Here is a 19699-nt window from a genome sequence, read left to right on the forward strand (position 1 = left end):
GGAGTAGAACTCCTTAGCATCAGAGCGTGTTAATAGTAATAATATAGGAAATACTCTAAATGCTCTGATGGTCATTTGGAAAAATCCTTTCTTAGTGAGCCCCTAGAAGCCAAGAGGAACCTACATGCCAAATTTCAAGTTTGTAGGCTTTACGGTTCTGGAGATTTTGTGATGATGCCTGAGTGGCATTTGGCTTTTATATATGTAGATTTCTCATCCACCATACCTTGAGCACTAATCGTACAGTCCTGGTACTGTAATTCTTTCGTTCACTTTGTCTACTTCCAGATAGGAGTTATTTATTTTATTTTGGTTTTGCTTCCTTTCAAAATTGCTCCGTCGGGCATCCTAGAAGTTTAATAAATTACAGTTGGTTACGCAGTCAGGCAGATGTTGAGATTGGATTTGGCCTTGTTTGTACACCTGTGGGATTTTGTCAATGCCAGTCATTTCTTGATCGAAATCAAAGCGCCTTTGCAATTGATTGACACGGATTTTGTCAACACCAGTCATTTCTTGATCTAAATCAAAGCGCCTTTGCAATTGATTGACACGGATTTTGTCAACACCAGTCATTTCTTGATCTAAATCAAAGCGCCTTTGCAATTGATTGACACGGATTTTGTCAACACCAGTCATTTCTTGATCTAAATCAAACTTCCTTTGCGATTGACCGATGGGAGATTTTGTCCGTGCCAGTCATCGGTTGATCCAAACCAAACGGCCTCTGCAATTGATTGACATGGATTTTGTCAACGCCAATTTGGATCAACCAGTCATTTGTTGAGCCACACCGAGCTGACTCTGCAATTGACCGACGGAGATTTTGTCAATGCCAGTCAAATGCAAAAAGGCAGAAGAGCAGCTGCCTTCTTCTTCACTTCCTGTTCTACCACTTCAGGTATCAAGGGAGATACAAAGTTTGGGTGCTCAGTCTTCTGGAAGCCTCAACCATGGTTAACCGGATACTGTTGTAATGTGTCCCTGAGCGTCCATCTTCTTCTGGGCTTCCCTTGTTTTCTTTGACCTTCTCCTCTCTCCGTATATGCCTTGTGCGATACGGACTCCCACTTTCTTTGCTGTCCCAAAGGCGCTTTTTTTTCAAGAGGCCACTGGACTTCCTGTTTTTTTTCTTTGAAGAGGTTTCGCTTCTCATCCAGGAAGCTTCTTCAGCTCGCACTGAAGAACAATTAATCAATGGCAAGACCTGAAGAAGCTCCTTGGATGAGAAGTGAAACGTCTTCAAAGAAAAACCAGGAAGTCCAGCTGCCTCTTGAAAAAAAAAAAGCACCTTTGCAACTACCTTACTTGGATAAACCAGGGTTTGTCACACCATCTTGCCTGAAGAAACCAGGGTTTGGCCTTGCTTGAATGTTTACAAAGTTTCTCAGTTATCCGGGTCCTGGTTGTCCCAAAGGGGCTTTTTTTTCAAGAGACCACTGGACTTTTTGGTTTTTCTTTGAAGAGGTTTCGCTTCTCATCCCAGAAGCTTCTTCAGCTTCTTGCATGAGAAGCGACTATCTCGGTTGAGAAGCGAAACCTCTTCAAAGAGAAACCAGGAGGTCCAATTGCTTCTTGAAAAAAGCACAGCCAGGACCTGGATGATGGGCTGAGAATCTCCATAGTCACTTCATTTGCTGTTTTTCTAGTCCTTGACTAACAACAATTTATTTAGTGACCATTCGAAGTTACAACGGCCCTGGAAAAGGTGACTTATGACCGTTTTCACACTTCCAACCTCTGCAAGATCCAGCCCCCCATCACATGATCCAAATTCAGATGCTTGGCAAATAACACATAATTATCCCCTTTTGCACACCTTCTCACAAGCCAAGTCAACAGGGAAGCCAGATTCCACTTAACAACCACGAGGCTAACTTATCAACAGCAGTGATCCACTTATCAACGGTGGCAAGACATTGCAAATACGACCATTAATATCATATTTATAACAAAAGAAGCGATGTTAAGTATATAGAAAATAATATATGAAAATATTGAATGTTAAAGATTGATCAGATAACAGACAACAGATAATCAGAGGTGGAAGGGACCTTGGAGGTCATCTAGTCCAACCCCCCACGCAAGCAGGAGACCCTACACCATTTCTGACCGATGGCAGTCCAGTCTCTTCTTCAAGACTTCCAGAGATGACGCTCCCACAATTTCTGAATAACAGAATAATAACAGAATAACAGAGTGGGAAGGGACCTTGAAGGTTATCTAGTCCAACCAGCCGCACAAGCAGGAGACCCTACACCATTTCTGACAGATAGCAGCCCAGTCTCTTCTTGAAAGCCTCCAGGGATGAAGCTCCCACACCTTCTGAAGGCAACTTCTGTTCCATGAATGGATAGTTCTCCCTGTCAGAAAGTTTCTCCTTATTTCCAGGTTGAATCTCTCCTAGATCAGTTTCCATCCATTCTTCCTTGTCTGGCCTTCAGGTGCCTTGGAGAATAGCTTGACCCCCTTCCTCCTCTCTGGGGCAGCCCCTCAAATATTGGAAGATGCTCTCCTGTCTCCCCTGGTCCTTCTCTTCCCTAGACTAGCCAGGCCCAGTTCCTGCAACCGTTCATTGTATGTTTTAATCTCCAGAGACCCCTAATCATCCTGGTTGCTCTTCTCTGCACTCTTTCCGGAGTCTCAATCTCTGTTTTATAATGTGGGGACCAAAACTGGATGCAGGACTCTAGGTGTGGCCTTACTAAGGCTTTATAGAGTGGGATTAGTACCTCCCTTGATCTCGATCGTGTCCCTCTGTTAATGAAACTTAGGATCGCATTGGCTTTTTTGGGTACCGCTGCACACGGCTGGCTCATATTCAAGAGATCGTCCACTGGGACACCAAGATCCCTTTGGCAATTTCCTGCTCTTGAGCCAGTTTTCCCTGATCTATCCCTGTCCAGCTTAGAGAGAGAGAACGGGAGGGGGTGGCAGGACTTCGGTTTCCTGATCACAGCTGCTTCCTCCCGGTTCACCTCCCACCTGGCAACTCCGCCCTCGCTCAAACCCAGACCCACCAAAACAGGTTCGCCTTGCCAGGTTGCCGGGCTGACGGTGACAACAAACATTTGGGCAACGATGCGCTTTTTTCCCCCTCCCCTGCAGTGATGCACCGGCTTCCAATCGCGAATCCTGCAGCTGGAATTCGCACCCTTTCGAGGAGCAACGGAGGGGGAGGGGGGGAAGGGGGGGGGCAGTCATTTGGATATGACTGTACAACCCACCCACCCCCCCCCCCCCCAAGCACCAGGGCAAACTCTCAGCCACGGAGGAGGGAGGAAATATTTGCAGAGAGCAGCAGCTCTGGTTGCAACACAGGGAGAACGTTTTCTGGGTCAGCACCCTCCCCATTCCCTCCCAGGGAGGTCAAAAAAGTCAAAATGGCAGCCACGGTGCCCTCCAAACTCAGCCAGGTTTTATTTAAAGAAAAAAAAACAACTTAAAATTTAAAATTTGATTTAATTTAAAACATTGGCTCTCTTTTTTCCTTTGGTTGTTTTTTTTTTAAAATAAAAATACAGGTAACCCTCCATTTATGGACCCCAAGGGAGCCCAAAAGTTCTACGACTAAGCAAGAAGCAAAGTCATTAAGGGAGTTTTGGCCCCCATTTTATGACCTTTTTCTTGCCACTGTTGTTAAAGGGAATCACTGCAGCTTTCCCCGCTAGTAACATGGTTGTTGAGTGAAATCTGGCTTTCCCCGTTGACTTTGCTGGTCAGAAGGTCACTGAAGGGGATCACGTGACCCCCTCCCCCCAACCCAGGAACACCGTGCCCCGTTGTAACTGTGAGTCAGTGGCCAAGGGTCTGAATTTTGATCACGTGACCACAGGGAAGGCTGCAACAGCCGTTAAGTGTGAAAAATGGGAGTCTGATCCTAGGCAGAGGCTAAATATTTGAAATAAACTCTCGCGCTTGAGCAAGGGGTTGGACTAGATGACCTCCAGGTCCATTTCAACTGGGTTATTCTATATCTATCTCACTGTTCTTAGTGCCGTTGTAACTTTGGTCACTTAACGACGGTACGGTTCGTTTAACGATGGAATGACCTTCTGGCGTTGACAAAGCCAACCAGGGGAAATCCGGATTCCTTTCACGACCGCGTCCCTCGCTTAACCACAGCAGTGGTTCGCTTAACGACGGTGTCAAACGTGGTAAAAACCAAAGAACAAAAACGGCCTGTTGTTTTGCTTAGCAAGAGAACATCTGGGCTTGGTTGTGGTCGTTCAGTCGAGGCCCAGCCTGAGTTTTCCACCCAAGGCCGCCTCTACCTCGGCGCTGGGTGGGTGCCCAAGGGTTGCCGCCTCTCCCTTGGGGTGCCTGGAAGGGCCCCACATTGGCCTTGTTGGAAGAGGGACCATCTTCGGCCTGAGAAGCAGCTTTTAAATCCCAGGAAAAACATCCTCACTGCAAGGCGGGGACACACCCCTGAACACCCCGAAACCTGAGAAACAGGTCTGGCCGGGCAAAGGAGGTAAAGACGCCACTGGGAAAAAGGGGGTGTGTGGTAAGGATTACATCACCCAACTCCCTCCCCCAGGCCTCCCCCGAGCCCCACCGGAGCAAAGCCGAGAAAAATGTGCAAGATCTTTGCAGATTTACACAGTTGGAAGGGACCTTGGGGGGTCATCTAGTCCAACTCCTCTATCAAAGCACCAAAGACCCTACACCATTTCTGACCGAAATCTCCTCCGTCTCTTCTTGAAAGCCTGCAGTTGATGAAGCTCCCACAATTTCTGAGTAAACAGAATAATAACCGAATAATAAAGCTGGAAGGGACCTTGTGGGTCATCTAGTCCAACCCCCCCATCAGCCAAGCAGGAGACCCAACACCATTTCTGACAGATGGGCAGTCCAGTCTCTTCTTGAAAGCCTCCAGGGATGAAGCTCCCACAACTTCTGAAGGCAACTTCTGTTCCAGGGGTGGATCGTTCTCCCTGTCAGGAAATTCTTCCTTATTTCCAGGTTGAATCTCTCCTTGATCAGTTTCCATCCATTGTTCCTTCTCTGGCCTTCAGGTGCCTTGGAGAATAGGTTGACCCCCTTCCTCCTCTCTGGGGCAGCCCCTCAAATATTGGAAGACCGCTATCGTGTAATCCCCTGGTCCTTCTCTTCCCTAGACTAGCCAGGCCCAGTTCCTGCAACCGTTCATCGTATTTTTCAGCCTCCAGTCCCCTCATCATCCTGGTTGCTCTTCTCTGCACTTTTTCTAGAGTCTCAACCTCTTTTTTATAGTGTGGTGACCAAAACTGGATGCAGTTCTCTAGGTGTGGCCTTACTCAGGCTTTATAGAGTGGGATTAGTACCTCTCTTGTTCTTGGCTATATCCCTCTGTTAATGCAGTTTAGGATTGCATTGGCCTTTTTTTCTCCAGGCTCTCGTGCAACAGAGGAGTGCACTGCGCACAACGTCGGGTGTGGAGGTTGCACACCGATAGCAAAGAATAGAAATCTATTATACAGCCAATCTCAGCTCCGGGTGACTTTAAGGAGCCGCCCTGGTGGTTTTTCTTTGGCAGTGGGATCTCCTGTTGGCCTCCCCACCCCAGCATTAATTCAGAAGCCCAAGACTGGCAGCATTTTCTCGGATGAGCCGAGATCAAACAGATGCGGCGGCGGCTGCTGCTTTCGTTTGCCCAACGGCACAAAGCTATGGAACTGCAGGTGTTCAGACTGAAGGTTCATTCTCACTGAGGGATCTCCAGGGTGCCAGAGGTTGGAATGTGGTTGGCCTGTTTTTTTTTCTTTTTAAAGATAATCCACAAGCATGCACGCCTAAAAATAAGCTAAATGAAAATATTACAGCTGGGATAATGTATGGAGAATGTGTATAAAAGGACGTACAATTGCAACCAGAAACAGATTCCAATAGAAAACAAGTTCTCCAGGATGCTTAGATAGACAAGAAAGACACACAGATGTAGATGATAAATGATAGGAGAGAGAGACAGAGAAACAGAGACAGAGAGCGAGATTGACAGAGAGATGAGAGGGAGGAAGAGAGAGAGAGAGAAATGGACAGAGAGAAGGGAGAGATAGATGGATAGATGGGATGGACAGAGAGAGAGAGACGGAGAGAAGTGAGAAGAGAGAGAAAGAGAGAGGGAGAAGAAAGAAGAGACAGAGATGGATGGAGAGATGAGAGGGAGAGAGAGAAATGGACAGAGAGATGGGAGAGATAGATGGATAGATGGGATGGAGAGAGAGAGAGATGGATGGAGAAATTAGATGATATAGACAGATATATAGACAAACAGACAGATAGATGAAAGGGATGGATGGAGAGAAAGATAGAGGGATGGATGGATGGAGAGAGACGAGAGATGAGAGATGAGAGAGAAATGAAATAGATGATGGATGGATAGAGAAAAGAGATAGATGGATACACAGACAGACATGTAGTTGCACAAATATTTAAGAAATTTCTTGATCTCAGAGAACCAAACTTAACACATCGACATCCATGAGAGCAATCAAACAAGATAAATTTGCAAAAACAAAAAACTGAAATTAATAAGATTTTGTCACTAACTCCTCTGGCTTGTGGTTTCTTGAATGCTTTGACCATTTCTCCACCCAGTCAACCCCCATCCTTGCTCTGTGGCTGAACTTCTGGGTTTGGGGGGCCAGTACGGCTCTCCATCCCGGCTTGTTGGGCTGAGGAATTCAGGGAGTTGAAGCCCATCCATCTTCATGCGGTCGAAGTGGAGAATCAAAGGTCGTAACTGTTGTACACATTCTGGGATCTCTCTAACAATTCAGCTATTAAGTTTATACAACCTTCCTTGGCCATTTTTAAGAGGGGGTCCTGACATGGCTGAAATGGGATATTCTTGTGGCCCAGTGAAAAAACCAGCTACCTGCAGAACCGTCACAAGGCTGGAAATAATACAACAAAAGAGATTTTCCTTTTTCGTGCCCATCTGCTCCAAGTGCAACATCAGAGCAGGCTATCGTTTAACTTTAGCAAACTCCAAGGTTGCCCTGTATTTAAATCAGGTAAATTCCTTTTTAAAGAGATTAAATCTATGCGTTAATTAAATTCACACTGTATGGTCCGAGGGGGAGCGGAGGACCAGGAGCAAAGATTAAAAATAATAATAATTATTTTATTATTATATTCCTTTTAACTGGAAGCTGGCTGAGAACTGAATTACTGCACTCCTCTTCTTCCACCAGCCCAAAGAACTTTCCCCAGTTTGTTTGCACAACACACCTTATCTTGGTTAGTTTAAACTATGGTTGAAGATGATGAAAGGCCTGGAGACTAAAACATACGAAGAATGGCTGGATTTGGGTCTGGCCAGTGACCAGTCTAATGAAAAGAAGGACCGGGGGAGACATGATAGCAGCCTTCCAGTATATGAGGGGCTGCCACAAACTGAGGGTCCAGTTATTCTCCAAAGCACCAGAAGGCAGGACAAGAAGCAATAAGGATGGAAACTAACCAAAGAGCTAAACAACCTGGAATGAAGGAGAAACTTCCTAACAGCGAGGACAATTAGCCAGTGGAACTGCTTGCCACCAGCCTCACTTGGAGGCTTTTAAGAAGAGACTGGAGAGAGCATAGAAGATAGAAGGGACCTTTGAGATCATCTAATCCAACTCCCTGCTCGAGTAAGAGACCTATACCATTTCAGACAAATCTCTTCTTAAAAGGCTCCAAGCAATGGCATAGGATGGCTCCTGCTTGAGCAGGGGGTTGGTCCAGATGACCTCCAAGGTCCCTTCCAACCCTCTTATTCTACGTTCTCTCATCCACCTGGAAGCAGATCAGGAGCCCACTTGCTCCTGGTGTCCTTCCTGGCAACCCCTGGCACAGACAAAGGCCCTGAGATGTTCTGGGATAAATGCACCCGAAGGCCAGACAAGGAATAATGGATAGAAACCGATCAACGGGAGATTCAACCTGGAAATAAGGAGGAACCATCAACCGATGGAACCAAAGATGCCTTCAGAAGTTGTGGGAGTCTCATCTCTGGAAGCTTTCAAGAGGAGACTGGACTGCCATCTGTCAGAAATGGTGTAGGGTCTCTTGGGTGAGTGGGGGTTGGACTAGATGACCCACAAGGTCCCTTCCAGCTTTATTATTCTGTTGTTAATCTGTTAGTCAGAAGAGTTGTGGGAGCTTCATCCCTGGAGGCTTTCAGGAAGAGACTGAAGAGATTTCTGTCAGAAATGGTGTAGGGTCTCCTGCTTGGGCGGGGTGGTGGTGGGGTTGGACTAGATGACCTACAAGGTCCCTTCCAACTCTGTTAACCTGAAAACCCCGTAATGAAATCTAGTGAGGAAGAGGGTGGCTATTTCTTGTTGTCTTAATAGGCCAATTTTCACTAATCCTACATTGGAAACAAAGATTGGTGAATCTTTGGTCTATGCCCCGGATACATACATCCAAATACAGTTGGTCCTTGACTTACGACCACAATGGAGCCCAACATTTCGGTTGCTAAGTGAGGCGTTTGTTAAGTGAGTCCCCCCCCGCCCCCAATTTTATGACGTTTCTTGCCAGGGTTGCTAAACGAAGCACTGCAGTTGGTAAGTTAGTGACAGGATTGTTAAAGAAATGGTGTAGACGGGGGGTTGGACTAGATGACCTACAAGGTCCCTTCCAACTCTGTTAATCTGCATTATCCGTCTAACAAGCCAATTACAGGTAGACCACCATGAAGCACTTCCGTTACTATGTGACGGGACCAGGAAATGGATCCTTACGTGAACCGGACCCAATTTTTGCCAGCTGTTAAAACGAATAACGTGGTCACTAAAAGAACCACGTGGTTGTTAAGCAAGTCTGGCTTCCCCAATTGGCTTTGCTTGCGGGAAGGCGGCTGGGAAGGGCCTGATCACGTGACTGCAAGAGGCCGCAACCCCCTTCCAGGTGCCCCAAATCCCCACCGCTTGTCTGCAAGGCTGGTGCAAGTCACTTTTTCACATGGCCGTCATAACTTCGCATGATTGTAGTGCTCATAGCCACTAATATATAATTACTAGCTGGATCCCCACGCTTCCCTATGAAACTATGTGGTCGGGCTTAGCTCTTGGGGAGGAAAATAAGGAGGAAAAATTGTTCCTCTGCCTACCAGCATCCATCGGTATTCATCTGGCTAGTGTCCTGTCAGTGTGTGAGAGAGTTGAGGGCTGTTCAGAAACTGAAACAGTCTTTGCTGTGTGAGGAAGGAGACAGCAAGGAGCCTGGGTGTGGCTTAGCTCAACCATTCTGTACTAAAGCTGCTTGAAACTGAATCTGAAACTCCTCTCCTCTGCTTGTGTTTGGCATTTGGAAGAGATTTCTTTTCAGGTGGGGAGCGGGAGTAGAACTCCTTAGCATCAGAGCGTGTTAATAATAATAACAATATAGGATAATACTAATGCTCTGATGGTCATTTCAAAAAATACGATGAACGGTTGCAGGAAATGGACCTGACTAGTCCAGTGAAGAGAAGGACCAGGGGAGACAGGAGAGCATCTTCCAATATTTGAGGGGCTGCCCCAGAGAGGAGGAAGGGGGGTCAAGCGATTCTCCAAGGCACCTGAAGGCCAGACAAGGAACAATGGATGGAAACTGAACAAGGAGAGGTTCACACCTGGAAATAAGGAGGAATTTCTGACAGGGAGAACAATCAACCCATGGAACAGAAGTTGCCTTTGGAAGTTGTGGGAGCTTCATCCCTGGAAGCTTTCAAGAAGAGATTGGGCTGCCCATCTGTCAGAAATGGTGTAGGGTCTCCTGCTTGGGCAGGGGGTTGGACTAGATGACCTACAAGGTCCCTTCCAGCCACTAATCTAATCTAAATACAGAGGTTTTCTGGTATCAAGGTAGATTCCTGTTTAAATCAGCCATTTTCAACAGAAACCTGAGGACTAGAAACTTTCTGACAAAGAGACACCTCAGAAGAGTAGTGCAGCAATTACGGGAGACCTTCTCAGATCACTCTAGCTAACCAACTCACTTTCTGACTAACCTATGTTTAAGGAGTGGGGATCGCTTGTCCAGGTTTAAACCTAGAATAAATCAGGGTCCCCCCAAACTTGGCAGCTTTAAGACTTGTAGACTTCCAACTCCCAGAATTCCTCCTCCTCCAGTCATGTTGGCTCAGGAATCCTGGGAGTTGAAGTCCACAAGTCTTAAACTTGCCAAGTTTGAAGAGACCCTTGGCCTAGAGGCAGCTGACCACGTCGTCAATATCTTATACCAGAGGTCTCAAAACGTGGCCCCTTTAAGACTTGTGGACTTCAACTCCCAGAATTCTCCAGTCAGCATAGCTGGCTGAGGAACGCTGGGAGTTGAAGTCCCCAAGTCTTAAAGCGGCCAAGTTTGGGATTCTGGGAGCGGAAGCCTTAAAGTGGCCAAGTTTGGGGACCCCTGTCTTATACGAACCCAGACTTTGCAGGTTGTGTGTGAACCAGATCCCCAACGGAGCCAGAAGACGACCTCATTTCAAAGGAAACACGCATCCTGAAAGCCAAATGGCGCTGGGCATTGTCATCCGAGTTTCGTGCGCTTATCTGAATCCAGGTTGAGTTGTCAAAAGACACAAAGGATTTCTTTTTTTTTTTTCCAGCCCAAATGGGGGAAGGGAAATATCTGAGAAGGGCAGGCTTGTGAGAAAAATGAGGTCCCTCTGGAGGCCGAAAATGGATTCCAGATGTGGGCAGGTGGTGCAGGAAATACACCCATCGTTTTCATGCCAAGGAAGCGGTTTCTCTCCCACCCTTTTTAGCCTACCTGTTTAGAGCAGGTGGCCTCCTCCGGCTCTGTCAGTGTCATGGCCCTGTTGGAATCTGATTCCAAGGGGAGTGTGGTTCTCATGGCTGTGGAGGAAAGTGGGGAAGGGCACAGTCCGGCTGGGCATTCAGAGGAAGACCCAGGGCCACCCCCTCTTCATCCTAGGCAGGATGCAGGCAGGAACGGAGAAGGGAGCAACGTGGTTGGGGGAGGAAAGGGCCCTGACCCCCTTCATTAGCTGGGAAAACAGGATATAAAGGGGGTTTGAGCGCAGCACCTTACTGGAAGCAAAGTGTGCATTATCTTCATTTCTGGGGTCTTCCCAACTGTGTGTATTTTGTTATCTTTTGAAGCCTGCAATTCCTTACCCTGCCCTGTCTCGTTCATTGCTGCAGCCGGTGGTTTCTGACGGTTTTTATTTATAATTTAGATGTACTTTGGGGTCGGACTGAATTTCTTCCCTTTGAAAGACTGTTCTTGGGAGAGTGTTCTCTCCAGCCGAAGATAACTGGACATTAGGGGCCAAGTTGGAGGAATTAAAGGAACTTTACCTACTTTTCTGACTTAGTTGCTTTTGTGCCACGCCCCGGTCATCACAGTCAGGTGAGCCTTGAACCCAGGTCCGGAAGGAAAACTTTTGGGTTGAGATGCTTACCATATCACCCTTTAGTCCTTTCTAATGAAAAGAATTATTAGCGGTGACCCGATAGCAGCATTCCAATATTTGAAGGGCTGCCCCAAAAGAAGAGGGAGTCAAGCTATCTTCCAAAGCACCAGAGGGCAGGACAAGAAGCAACGGATGGAAATGAATCCAGGAGGGAAGCAACCTGGAACTAAGGAGAAAATTCCTAACCTTGGGAACAATTAACCAGTGGAACTGCTTGCCACCAGACGTTGTGAATGGTCCATCGCTGGAGATTCTTAAGAAAAGACTGGACAGACATATCTCTGAAATGGTCTAGGGCCTCCTGCTTGAGCAAGAGGTTGGACTAGCAGACCTTCAAGGTCCCTTCCAACTCTTTGTTATTCTGAGAACCAGGAAACCACCCCACCCCATTCGCTAACCTGCTTGTGTGCAGGCTTGTGGGTGCCACCCCAGCTGCTGGTGTGCCAGGGCCTCTGATGGCACTATGGCATTCCTGCCCCTCGGATAAAGATCCAGCAGGTTCACCCCACCCCACCCCATGAAACAATGCCATCAGACAGGGGCCAGGAAGGCTCCCAAATCCTGGATGAGGAAGGAGGCTTTTAATGGTTAGGACCTGGATGTATTTATTTAGTGCAGTTCAGGGGTGGGAGGGTTGTTTACCTGAATGGTTTGATGGCTGTGAGTTTTCTTTTGCACACTATGCTGAATCACAAATCGGTTGGATAGTCTAGCTGTTTCCTCTCTATTTTCTCTCTCTGCCTGTTATCATCTCTATCCATCATCCAACTCTCCCTCTCTCTTTATATCTATCTATATCATCTGTCTGTCTCTCTATGATCCATTCACTATCTCCCTCTATCTCTTTCTCTCTCTCTATGATCTGTCTGTCTGTCTGTCTGTCTGTCTGTCTATCTATCTATCTATCTATCTATCTATCATCTATCTATCATCTATCTTTCTATCTATCATCTATCTTCTATCATCTATCTTCTATTATCTATCTTCTATCTTTATCTATCTTCTATCTATCTTCTATCTTTATCTATCTATCTTCTATCTATCTATCATCTGTCTATCTTCTATTATCTATCTTCTATTATCTATGTTCTATCTATCTATCTATATCTATCTATCATCTGTCTATCTATCTTCTATTATCTATCTATCTATCATCTATCTTCCATCATCTATCTTCTATTATCTACCTTCTATCTTTATCTATCTTCTATCTATCCCTTCATCTATCTATCTTCTATCTTCTATTATCTATCTTCTATTATCTATATTCTATCTATCTATCATCTGTCTATCTATCTTCTATTATCTATCTATCTATCATCTATCTTCCATCATCTATCTTCTATTATCTACCTTCTATCTTTATCTATCTTCTATCTATCCCTTCATCTATCTATCATCTATCTTCCATCATCTATCTTCTATTATCTATCTTCTATCTATCCCTTCATCTATCTATCTTCTATCTTCCATCATCTATCTTCTATTATCTATCTTCTATCTATCCCTTCATCTATCTATCTTCTATCTTCTATTATCTATCTTCTATTATCTATGTTCTATCTATATCTATCTATCATCTGTCTATCGATCTTCTATTATCTATCTTCTATCTTTATTTTATTATATAAAGTGCAACCCCCCCTAGAAATAGGAAATTAAGGAAAGGAAAAGGAACAGGGAAAAGGGGGTGTGAAATACGGGGGTGGTGGGGGAGGCATTGACTTCTGACTCTTCCTAGCACCATACAAGATTAAAAACACTCCAGCCTCAACTTCTTGCTTTTACACATATTATAATATATAAGTGACCATTTCAATGATGACACATCTCTCTGATCAACAAAACCAAAGTCAAGGTTTCATTTTCTTTTTCACCACAAGCGCAAAATCCAGAAGTGATATCCAAGTGAAAAACATACTTAAACATATTCTCCTCTTTGAATAAAACGACCCATTCAACCGTTCCTGCTTTATCTTCCATTTTGCTATGGAAATAGCATGTATTTCTATTTGCACCTAGTCGTCTTTGTAAACTATCACCATTTTTATTAACAAGATTCATTGTTATTCTTTCAAATTCTTTGACCTTTGTTTAAAGTGCTGAACTTTTTAAAAACATTTTAAAGTCAAAACTAATCTAATGCATCTTTTTCTCTGACTTCCTGACATACAAGCTTTAAACTTCAGTATTACATTTGGATCCCTCCCTCCAAATTACCCTATAATTCTCCCCCCCTCAAAAATCTGTCATCTATCTATCATCTCATATCTATCATTTTACTCTCTCTTTATCTATCTGTTATCATCTTTGTCTCTCTCTCTCATCTCTATATTTATAATCTTACTCTCTCTGTTATCATCCCTCTCTATCATCTATCAATCATCTATCATCTCTATATCTATCATCTCTATATCTATCATCTCTCTTTCTCTGTTATCATCTCTATCCATCCTTCTCTCTCTCATCTATCAATCATCTCTATCACTAGCTGTCTCTAGCATCCAGGTGTCTCAAAGAGGCCACATTTGAGCAACAGTGCAAGATGCTGAAATCATTTATCTTAACAAGCATCCTGAATTTGTACTTAGCAACCAACTTTTGATCCTTGTCTTTCTCATCTCAGGCAAACATGGAGATACGACAAACCAACAATCTGGGGAATCTTGGCTTAGGAGTGGCCTGTGGGACTCAGGTTTGTTACATGTCCAGCTGGACCACAGATCTCTTACAACCAGGATGGCAAAACAAAGGCTAGCCTTGATTCCTTGCTTGTTTGCAAGCCAGGACTCATTAATTTGGGGGGAGAAGCTTAAATAGACCAGGAGTCACCAACCTTTTGGACCTCAGGGACCACCAAACTCATAATTTTAAATCTTGCAGACCAGAGACCCTGGGAAAATCCCAACAAAAGTCTGCAGGAAAATCCCCCACCCCGTTTTCCTACTGATCGATCGTTTTTTATTTGGGATCGCAGGATACCGTCTCCAGCTCCGTTCTCAAGGAGGGGGGGGGGAAGAGAGAGAGACTTTTGGCTTCATGCAAGGAAAACAGCAGAAGCTGCAGAAGTCTTTCTTTCTCTCCCCCAAACTCCACCAGAAATGAGTCTTTGACGGCGCAGCCTCTTGGAGCAGGAGGCCTTGCAGGGTCCCAAAGACTCATTTCTGGCAGAGTTTGGGGGAGAGAAAGAAAGACTTTGGCTGCTTTCCTTGCGTGCAGCCAAAAGCAGAAGAAGAAAGAAGCAGTCTGGTGGCCAGGCCAGGCATGTGGGACAAGTCTCCCCGCTCCTCTCACAATCTTGTGTTGTTCACGACGTAAACCTTGTGTTCCCGCAGGCCATGTGGGCAGCGCGGCCTTGTGTTCCCGCACAGCCTGGATTAACTGCTTCGGGGCGGGGGACGACATTTCTTTGCGGACTATCAAAATTTTCTCACGGCCCACCAGTTGGCGACCAGTGAAATAGACCATTCCTGGCTCGTTCGCTTTTTACAGCAGTAGAATTAAAAGAAAAACTACTTCTAGGATGGTGCATGTGGGAACCCGCTGGTGCAATACTTCAAGCAGTAAACGAGGAGCAGGGAGATCCAAATTAAACTCCAATGGAGACTCCCTGTGTGACTTCAGGACAGCCTACCTCGCAGGATGGTTGTTCTTGGTGAAAAAGAAAAGAAAAGCAGGAAAAGATTTGGACAGTGCTTTGAGCTCTTTGAGCCTAGAAACTCTGCGAAATAAAATCCTTATTCTCAAAGCAGCAGATAAATTTAACTGATACCGATGATTAGATCAGGGTTTCCAACCTTGGCCACTTCAACACCTTTGAAGTCCACGTGTCTTAAAGTAGCCAAGGTTGGACACCCCTGGATTAAATAACGAGGCCTCAGTTACCCTTTTGATGTCTGTTCGGCTTCACGGCGCAGAAGCCGGAATTGATACCGGGCAGCTACCGAAGAGAGCCAAACCACAGATGTTCCTAAAGGGAACCAGGGCAGTAAGAACGAGTCAACCAATGCAGGCTTAACTCCGGCTTGGCTCTTCGCCTGCACCACACTGTGGTTTGTTTGTGGGAACCGGGCAACTACTGTTTGCATACCTCCGCTTCCAGCTCAGGGTGATTCACAGCCCCAATGGATTGTGGTTTCTTTAGCAAACACATTTAACATCTTATTTACACCTTTCCCTGGGATGTCCCTCCAAGCAGGCGTCTACTCGGAATTTACGACAGCCTTGAGATGGGAGAGAGTGCTTAAAGCAATGCTTAGCAACTTTAGAAGTGTGGATTTCATTTCCCCACTCCGCATGGTTTAAGATATATATGGACTTCAATTCCCAGAATTCCCCATTATCATGATTTAAGATCTATGGACTTCCAGAATCCCCCACCCAGCATGCTTTAAATATATACGGACTCCAATTCCCAGAATTGTAGGGGGCGTGCATAAGCGCACCAATCGTGCCTACCATCCCTGTCCTATTGGGTGTTTTTTTTTAATTTTTCTTCTAAGTATCCATCTCATGTATTCAAAACTATGTTTATTCTTATGCCTGTATCTTGTAAGCAATTGACAAATCAAATCAAATCAAATCAAATCAAATCATAAATAAATAAATAAATAAATTCCCCACCCAGCATGTTTTAAAATATATGGATTTCAATTCCCCGTGATTGCGATTGAAGCTATATGAACTACAACTCCCAGAATTCCCCAGCCACTAGGCTTCTAGCTATGGCTGACTGGGGAATTCTGGGAGTTGAAGTCCACCCATCTTAAAGTGACAAAGATCAAATAACACCTTCTAGAAGGTCCACAGGTCTCTATAAAACATGCAGAGATCTTCCTTTTTTTAATAGAAATTTTCCCTGCAGCGTAAGGTGGGATCGACACCCTTTCACAACCCCAGTAGCACCAACAGGCCTGGGCAGGACAGAAGGACCCCAAACTGGGCACTGAAATGTATAGGATCGCCTGCCTGAGCGGAGGGCTGGACTAGAAGGTCTCCGAGGTCCCCTTCCAGCTGGATTCTGTTTCTGTAGGCAGGGGTTCCATCCTCTCCCTCCCTCCCTCCCTGCCAAGGCTAATTACTTCGGGATTACAACGAAGCCCTATCGACTCTCACACACCTCGCGTGTGCTCTGCAAGGCGTGGCCAAGCAAGCGCCCACGGAGAGCAATGAAACCAGACGGGTGATCCATGGGATGTGTGTCTGTGTGTGTGTGTGTGTGTGTGTGTGTGTGTTGTGGGGTGAGCTCCATCAGCCGGGCCCCCAATTTTTCCCTTAGGGCCTGCTGGGGATTCAGTTCTCCCTTCTGGGATACAAACCCACCATTCCGAGATTTCCCTTCCTACGAAATCAGAGTCCTGGGGCGGGCGGGGGGAGGAGATGGGGCCTGAGAAAGTCGGGGGCAGAGAGAGGAGGGTTAGGGCGATGGGGTTTGGGGTAGCCCAGGATTGGCACCTGGGCAGCATCTGCTACCCAGAGTTCACCTGCCCTTGGCCTCGCAAGCCGGACTCTGGGCGAGTCAGAACGGATCCTCGGTTTTTGGAAACACAAAAGAGAGAGGGAGGGAGGGAGAGAGAGGGAGGGAGACAAAAGAAGAGAGAGAGGGAGGAAAGGGAGAGGGAGGAGGAGAGAAGGATGGAGGGAGAGGAAAGGAGGGAGGGAGAGAGAGAGGGAGGAGAGAAAAGAAGAGAGAGAGGGAGGGAAGGAGAGAGGGAGGGAAAGGGAGAGGGAGGGAGGGAGAAGGAGGAGGAGAGAGGGAGGGAGAGGAAAGGAGGGAGGGAGAGAGAGAGGGAGGGAGAGAAAAGAAGAGAGAGAGGGAGGGAGGGAGAGAGGGAGGGAAAGGAGAGGGAGGGAGGGAGAAGGAGGAGGAGAGAGGGAGGAGAGGAAAGGAGGGAGGGAGAGAGAGAGGGAGGGAGAGAAAAGAAGAGAGAGAGGGAGGGAGGGAGAGAGGGAGGGAAAGGGAGAGGGAGGGAGGGAGAAGGAGGGAGGAGAGAGGGAGGAGAGGAAAGGAGGGAGGGAGAGAGAGAGGGAGGGAGAGAAAGAAGAGAGAGAGGGAGGGAGGGAGAGAGGGAGGGAAAGGGAGAGGGAGGGAGGGAGAAGGAGGAGGAGAGAGGGAGGGAGAGGAAAGGAGGGAGGGAGAGAGAGAGGGAGGGAGAGAAAAGAAGAGAGAGAGGGAGGGAGGGAGAGAGGGAGGGAAAGGGAGAGGGAGGGAGGGAGAAGGAGGAGGAGAGAGGGAGGGAGAGGAAAGGAGGGAGGGAGAGAGAGAGGGAGGGAGAGAAAAGAAGAGAGAGAGGGAGGGAGAGAGGGAGGGAAAGGGAGAGGGAGGGAGGGAGAAGGAGGAGGAGAGAGGGAGGGAGAGGAAAGGAGGGAGGGAGAGAGAGAGAGGGAGAGAAAAGAAGAGAGAGAGGGAGGGAGGGAGAGGGAGGGAAAGGGAGAGGGAGGGAGGGAGAGGGAGGAGGAGAGAGGGGGAGAGGGATGGAGGGAGAGGAAAGGAGGGAGGGGAGGGAGGGAAAGGGAGATGAGGGAGAGGGAGGGAGTGAGAGAGAAGGGAGGGAGGGAGAGAGGGAGAGGAAGGGAGGGGAGAGGGAGAAAAGAGAGGGAGGGAAAGGGAGGGAGGGAAAGAGAGTGGGAGAGGGAGGGAGAGAGGAAGGGAGAGAGGGATGGAGGGAGAGGGAGGAAGGGAGAGGGAGGAAGGGAGAGAAGGGGAGGGAAAGAGGGGGAGAGGGAGAGAGAGGGGGGGAGGGAGAGGGAGGGGGGGAGAGAGGAGTTTCTTCCATCTTTTGCTGGCTCAATGGACTACAATAACCATCTGCTGTGCTGGATGGGATTTACGGAGGCCGGTCTGTATCAATATCTGGATTGCACCCTCTTTGTTTCGCTTCCATCATTCTTTTTCAAACGTGGCCCCTTTAAGAGGAGTGGAGTTTCACAGCTGGCTGGGGAATTCTGGGAATGGAAGTCCACTCCTCTTAAAGGGGCCACGCTTGAAAAACCCTCCTGCCTCTCCAGCTTCCGACTTTGCAGCACTGGTCGAAGGCGGCCCCCTTCCCCAAAGATTCCCCAAGCAGCTTATCTGACAGCTCTCAACCCGCAGTGGCAATGAGTTCCACAGGACTCTCGACTCTCCCCCACCCAGAAGCACATCAATCATCTTCCTCCGCTCCAAGAGAGGACAAGAAGCGCTCTGGATTTCCAGTCCTGCTGGAAAAGATGGAGGGGACCGGATGGATGGACTGGCACGGGGTTGATGGCCCCCAGAAGGAAAGTTCCTCTGCCCACGGCTGCCCCCCCCCAGGAATTCAGCTGCTGGGGGTGGGGGAGGGAAGATTTGGGGAAAACCTTGCAAGAAATGGAGTAAAAGCAGGTCTAGGAAGGAAGGGGAAAAAGGAAAAGAAAGAAAGAGAAAGAAGGAAGGAAGGAAGGAAGGAAGGAAGGAAGGAAGGAAGGAAGGAAGGAAGGAAGGAAGGAAGGAAGGAAGGAAAGAAAGGAAGGAAGGAAGGAAGGAAGGAAGGAAGGAAGGAAGGAAGGAAGGAAGGAAGGAAGGAAGGAAGGGAAGAAAGAAAGAAAGGAACGAAGGAAGGGAAGAAAGAAAGAAAGAAAGAAAGAAAGAAAGAAAGAAAGAAAGAAAGAAAGAAAGAAAGAGGAACGAAGGGAAGGAAGGAAGGAATGAAGAAAGAAAGAAAGAAAGAAAGAAAGAAAGAAAGAAAGAAAGAAAGAAAGAAAGAAAGAAAGAAAGAGGAACGAAGGAAGGGAAGGGAAGAAAGAAAGAAAGAAAGAGGAAGGAAGGGAAGGAAGGAAGGAATGAAGAAAGAAAGAAAGAAAGGGAAGGGAAGGGAAGGGAAGAAGGAAGGGAAGGGAAGGAAGGGAAAGAAAGAAAGAAAGAAAGAAAGAAAGAAAGAAAGAAGAAAGAAAGAAAGAAAGAAAGAAAGAAAGGAGGGAGGGAGGGAAGGGGCCAATCTCTCCGCCAAGGCCGGGGGGGGCGCAACTCCGGAGCCCTCCCCTCCCAGCGAAGCCCCCCACCTCCTCCCTCCCCCGGCCTTTCGGGACCGAAGCCACCGACGTCGGCGCTCTGCACGCGCCCAGGAGCCCCCAGCCCGGCCCCCCTCCCCTCCCCGGACTCACCCCACTCCAGGAACTGCTGGACGCTCCGCTCCCGGCGCAGCGGGGCCGCGCTGCATGCCTGGTGGACGCAGACCAGGAGGTCGAGCAGCCCCTCCAGCCCCGCCGCCGCCCCCACCGCCGCCCCCTCGCCCCCAGCAGAGCCCGCAGGCCGCCCAGGCGCCGCTCCACGGGGCTGCCCAT

The 19699-nt window shown here is 47.4% G+C and overlaps 1 protein-coding gene across 1 annotated transcript in view; it reads right to left on the minus strand.

Moving 5' to 3' along the window:
* Positions 1–19699, minus strand: part of LOC113447466 (serine/threonine-protein kinase MRCK gamma) — a 98370-nt gene extending 78671 nt beyond the window's left edge. The window contains 2 exon segments of the mRNA XM_087913775.1: positions 19520–19651; positions 19654–19699. Coding sequence (XP_087769901.1) covers positions 19520–19651; positions 19654–19699 — 178 coding nt within the window.

Source organism: Pseudonaja textilis, chromosome 16 (assembly GCF_049901715.1).
Source record: "Pseudonaja textilis isolate UNSWEBS1 chromosome 16, rPseTex1.2, whole genome shotgun sequence".
Taxonomy (NCBI): Eukaryota; Metazoa; Chordata; class Lepidosauria; order Squamata; family Elapidae; genus Pseudonaja; species Pseudonaja textilis.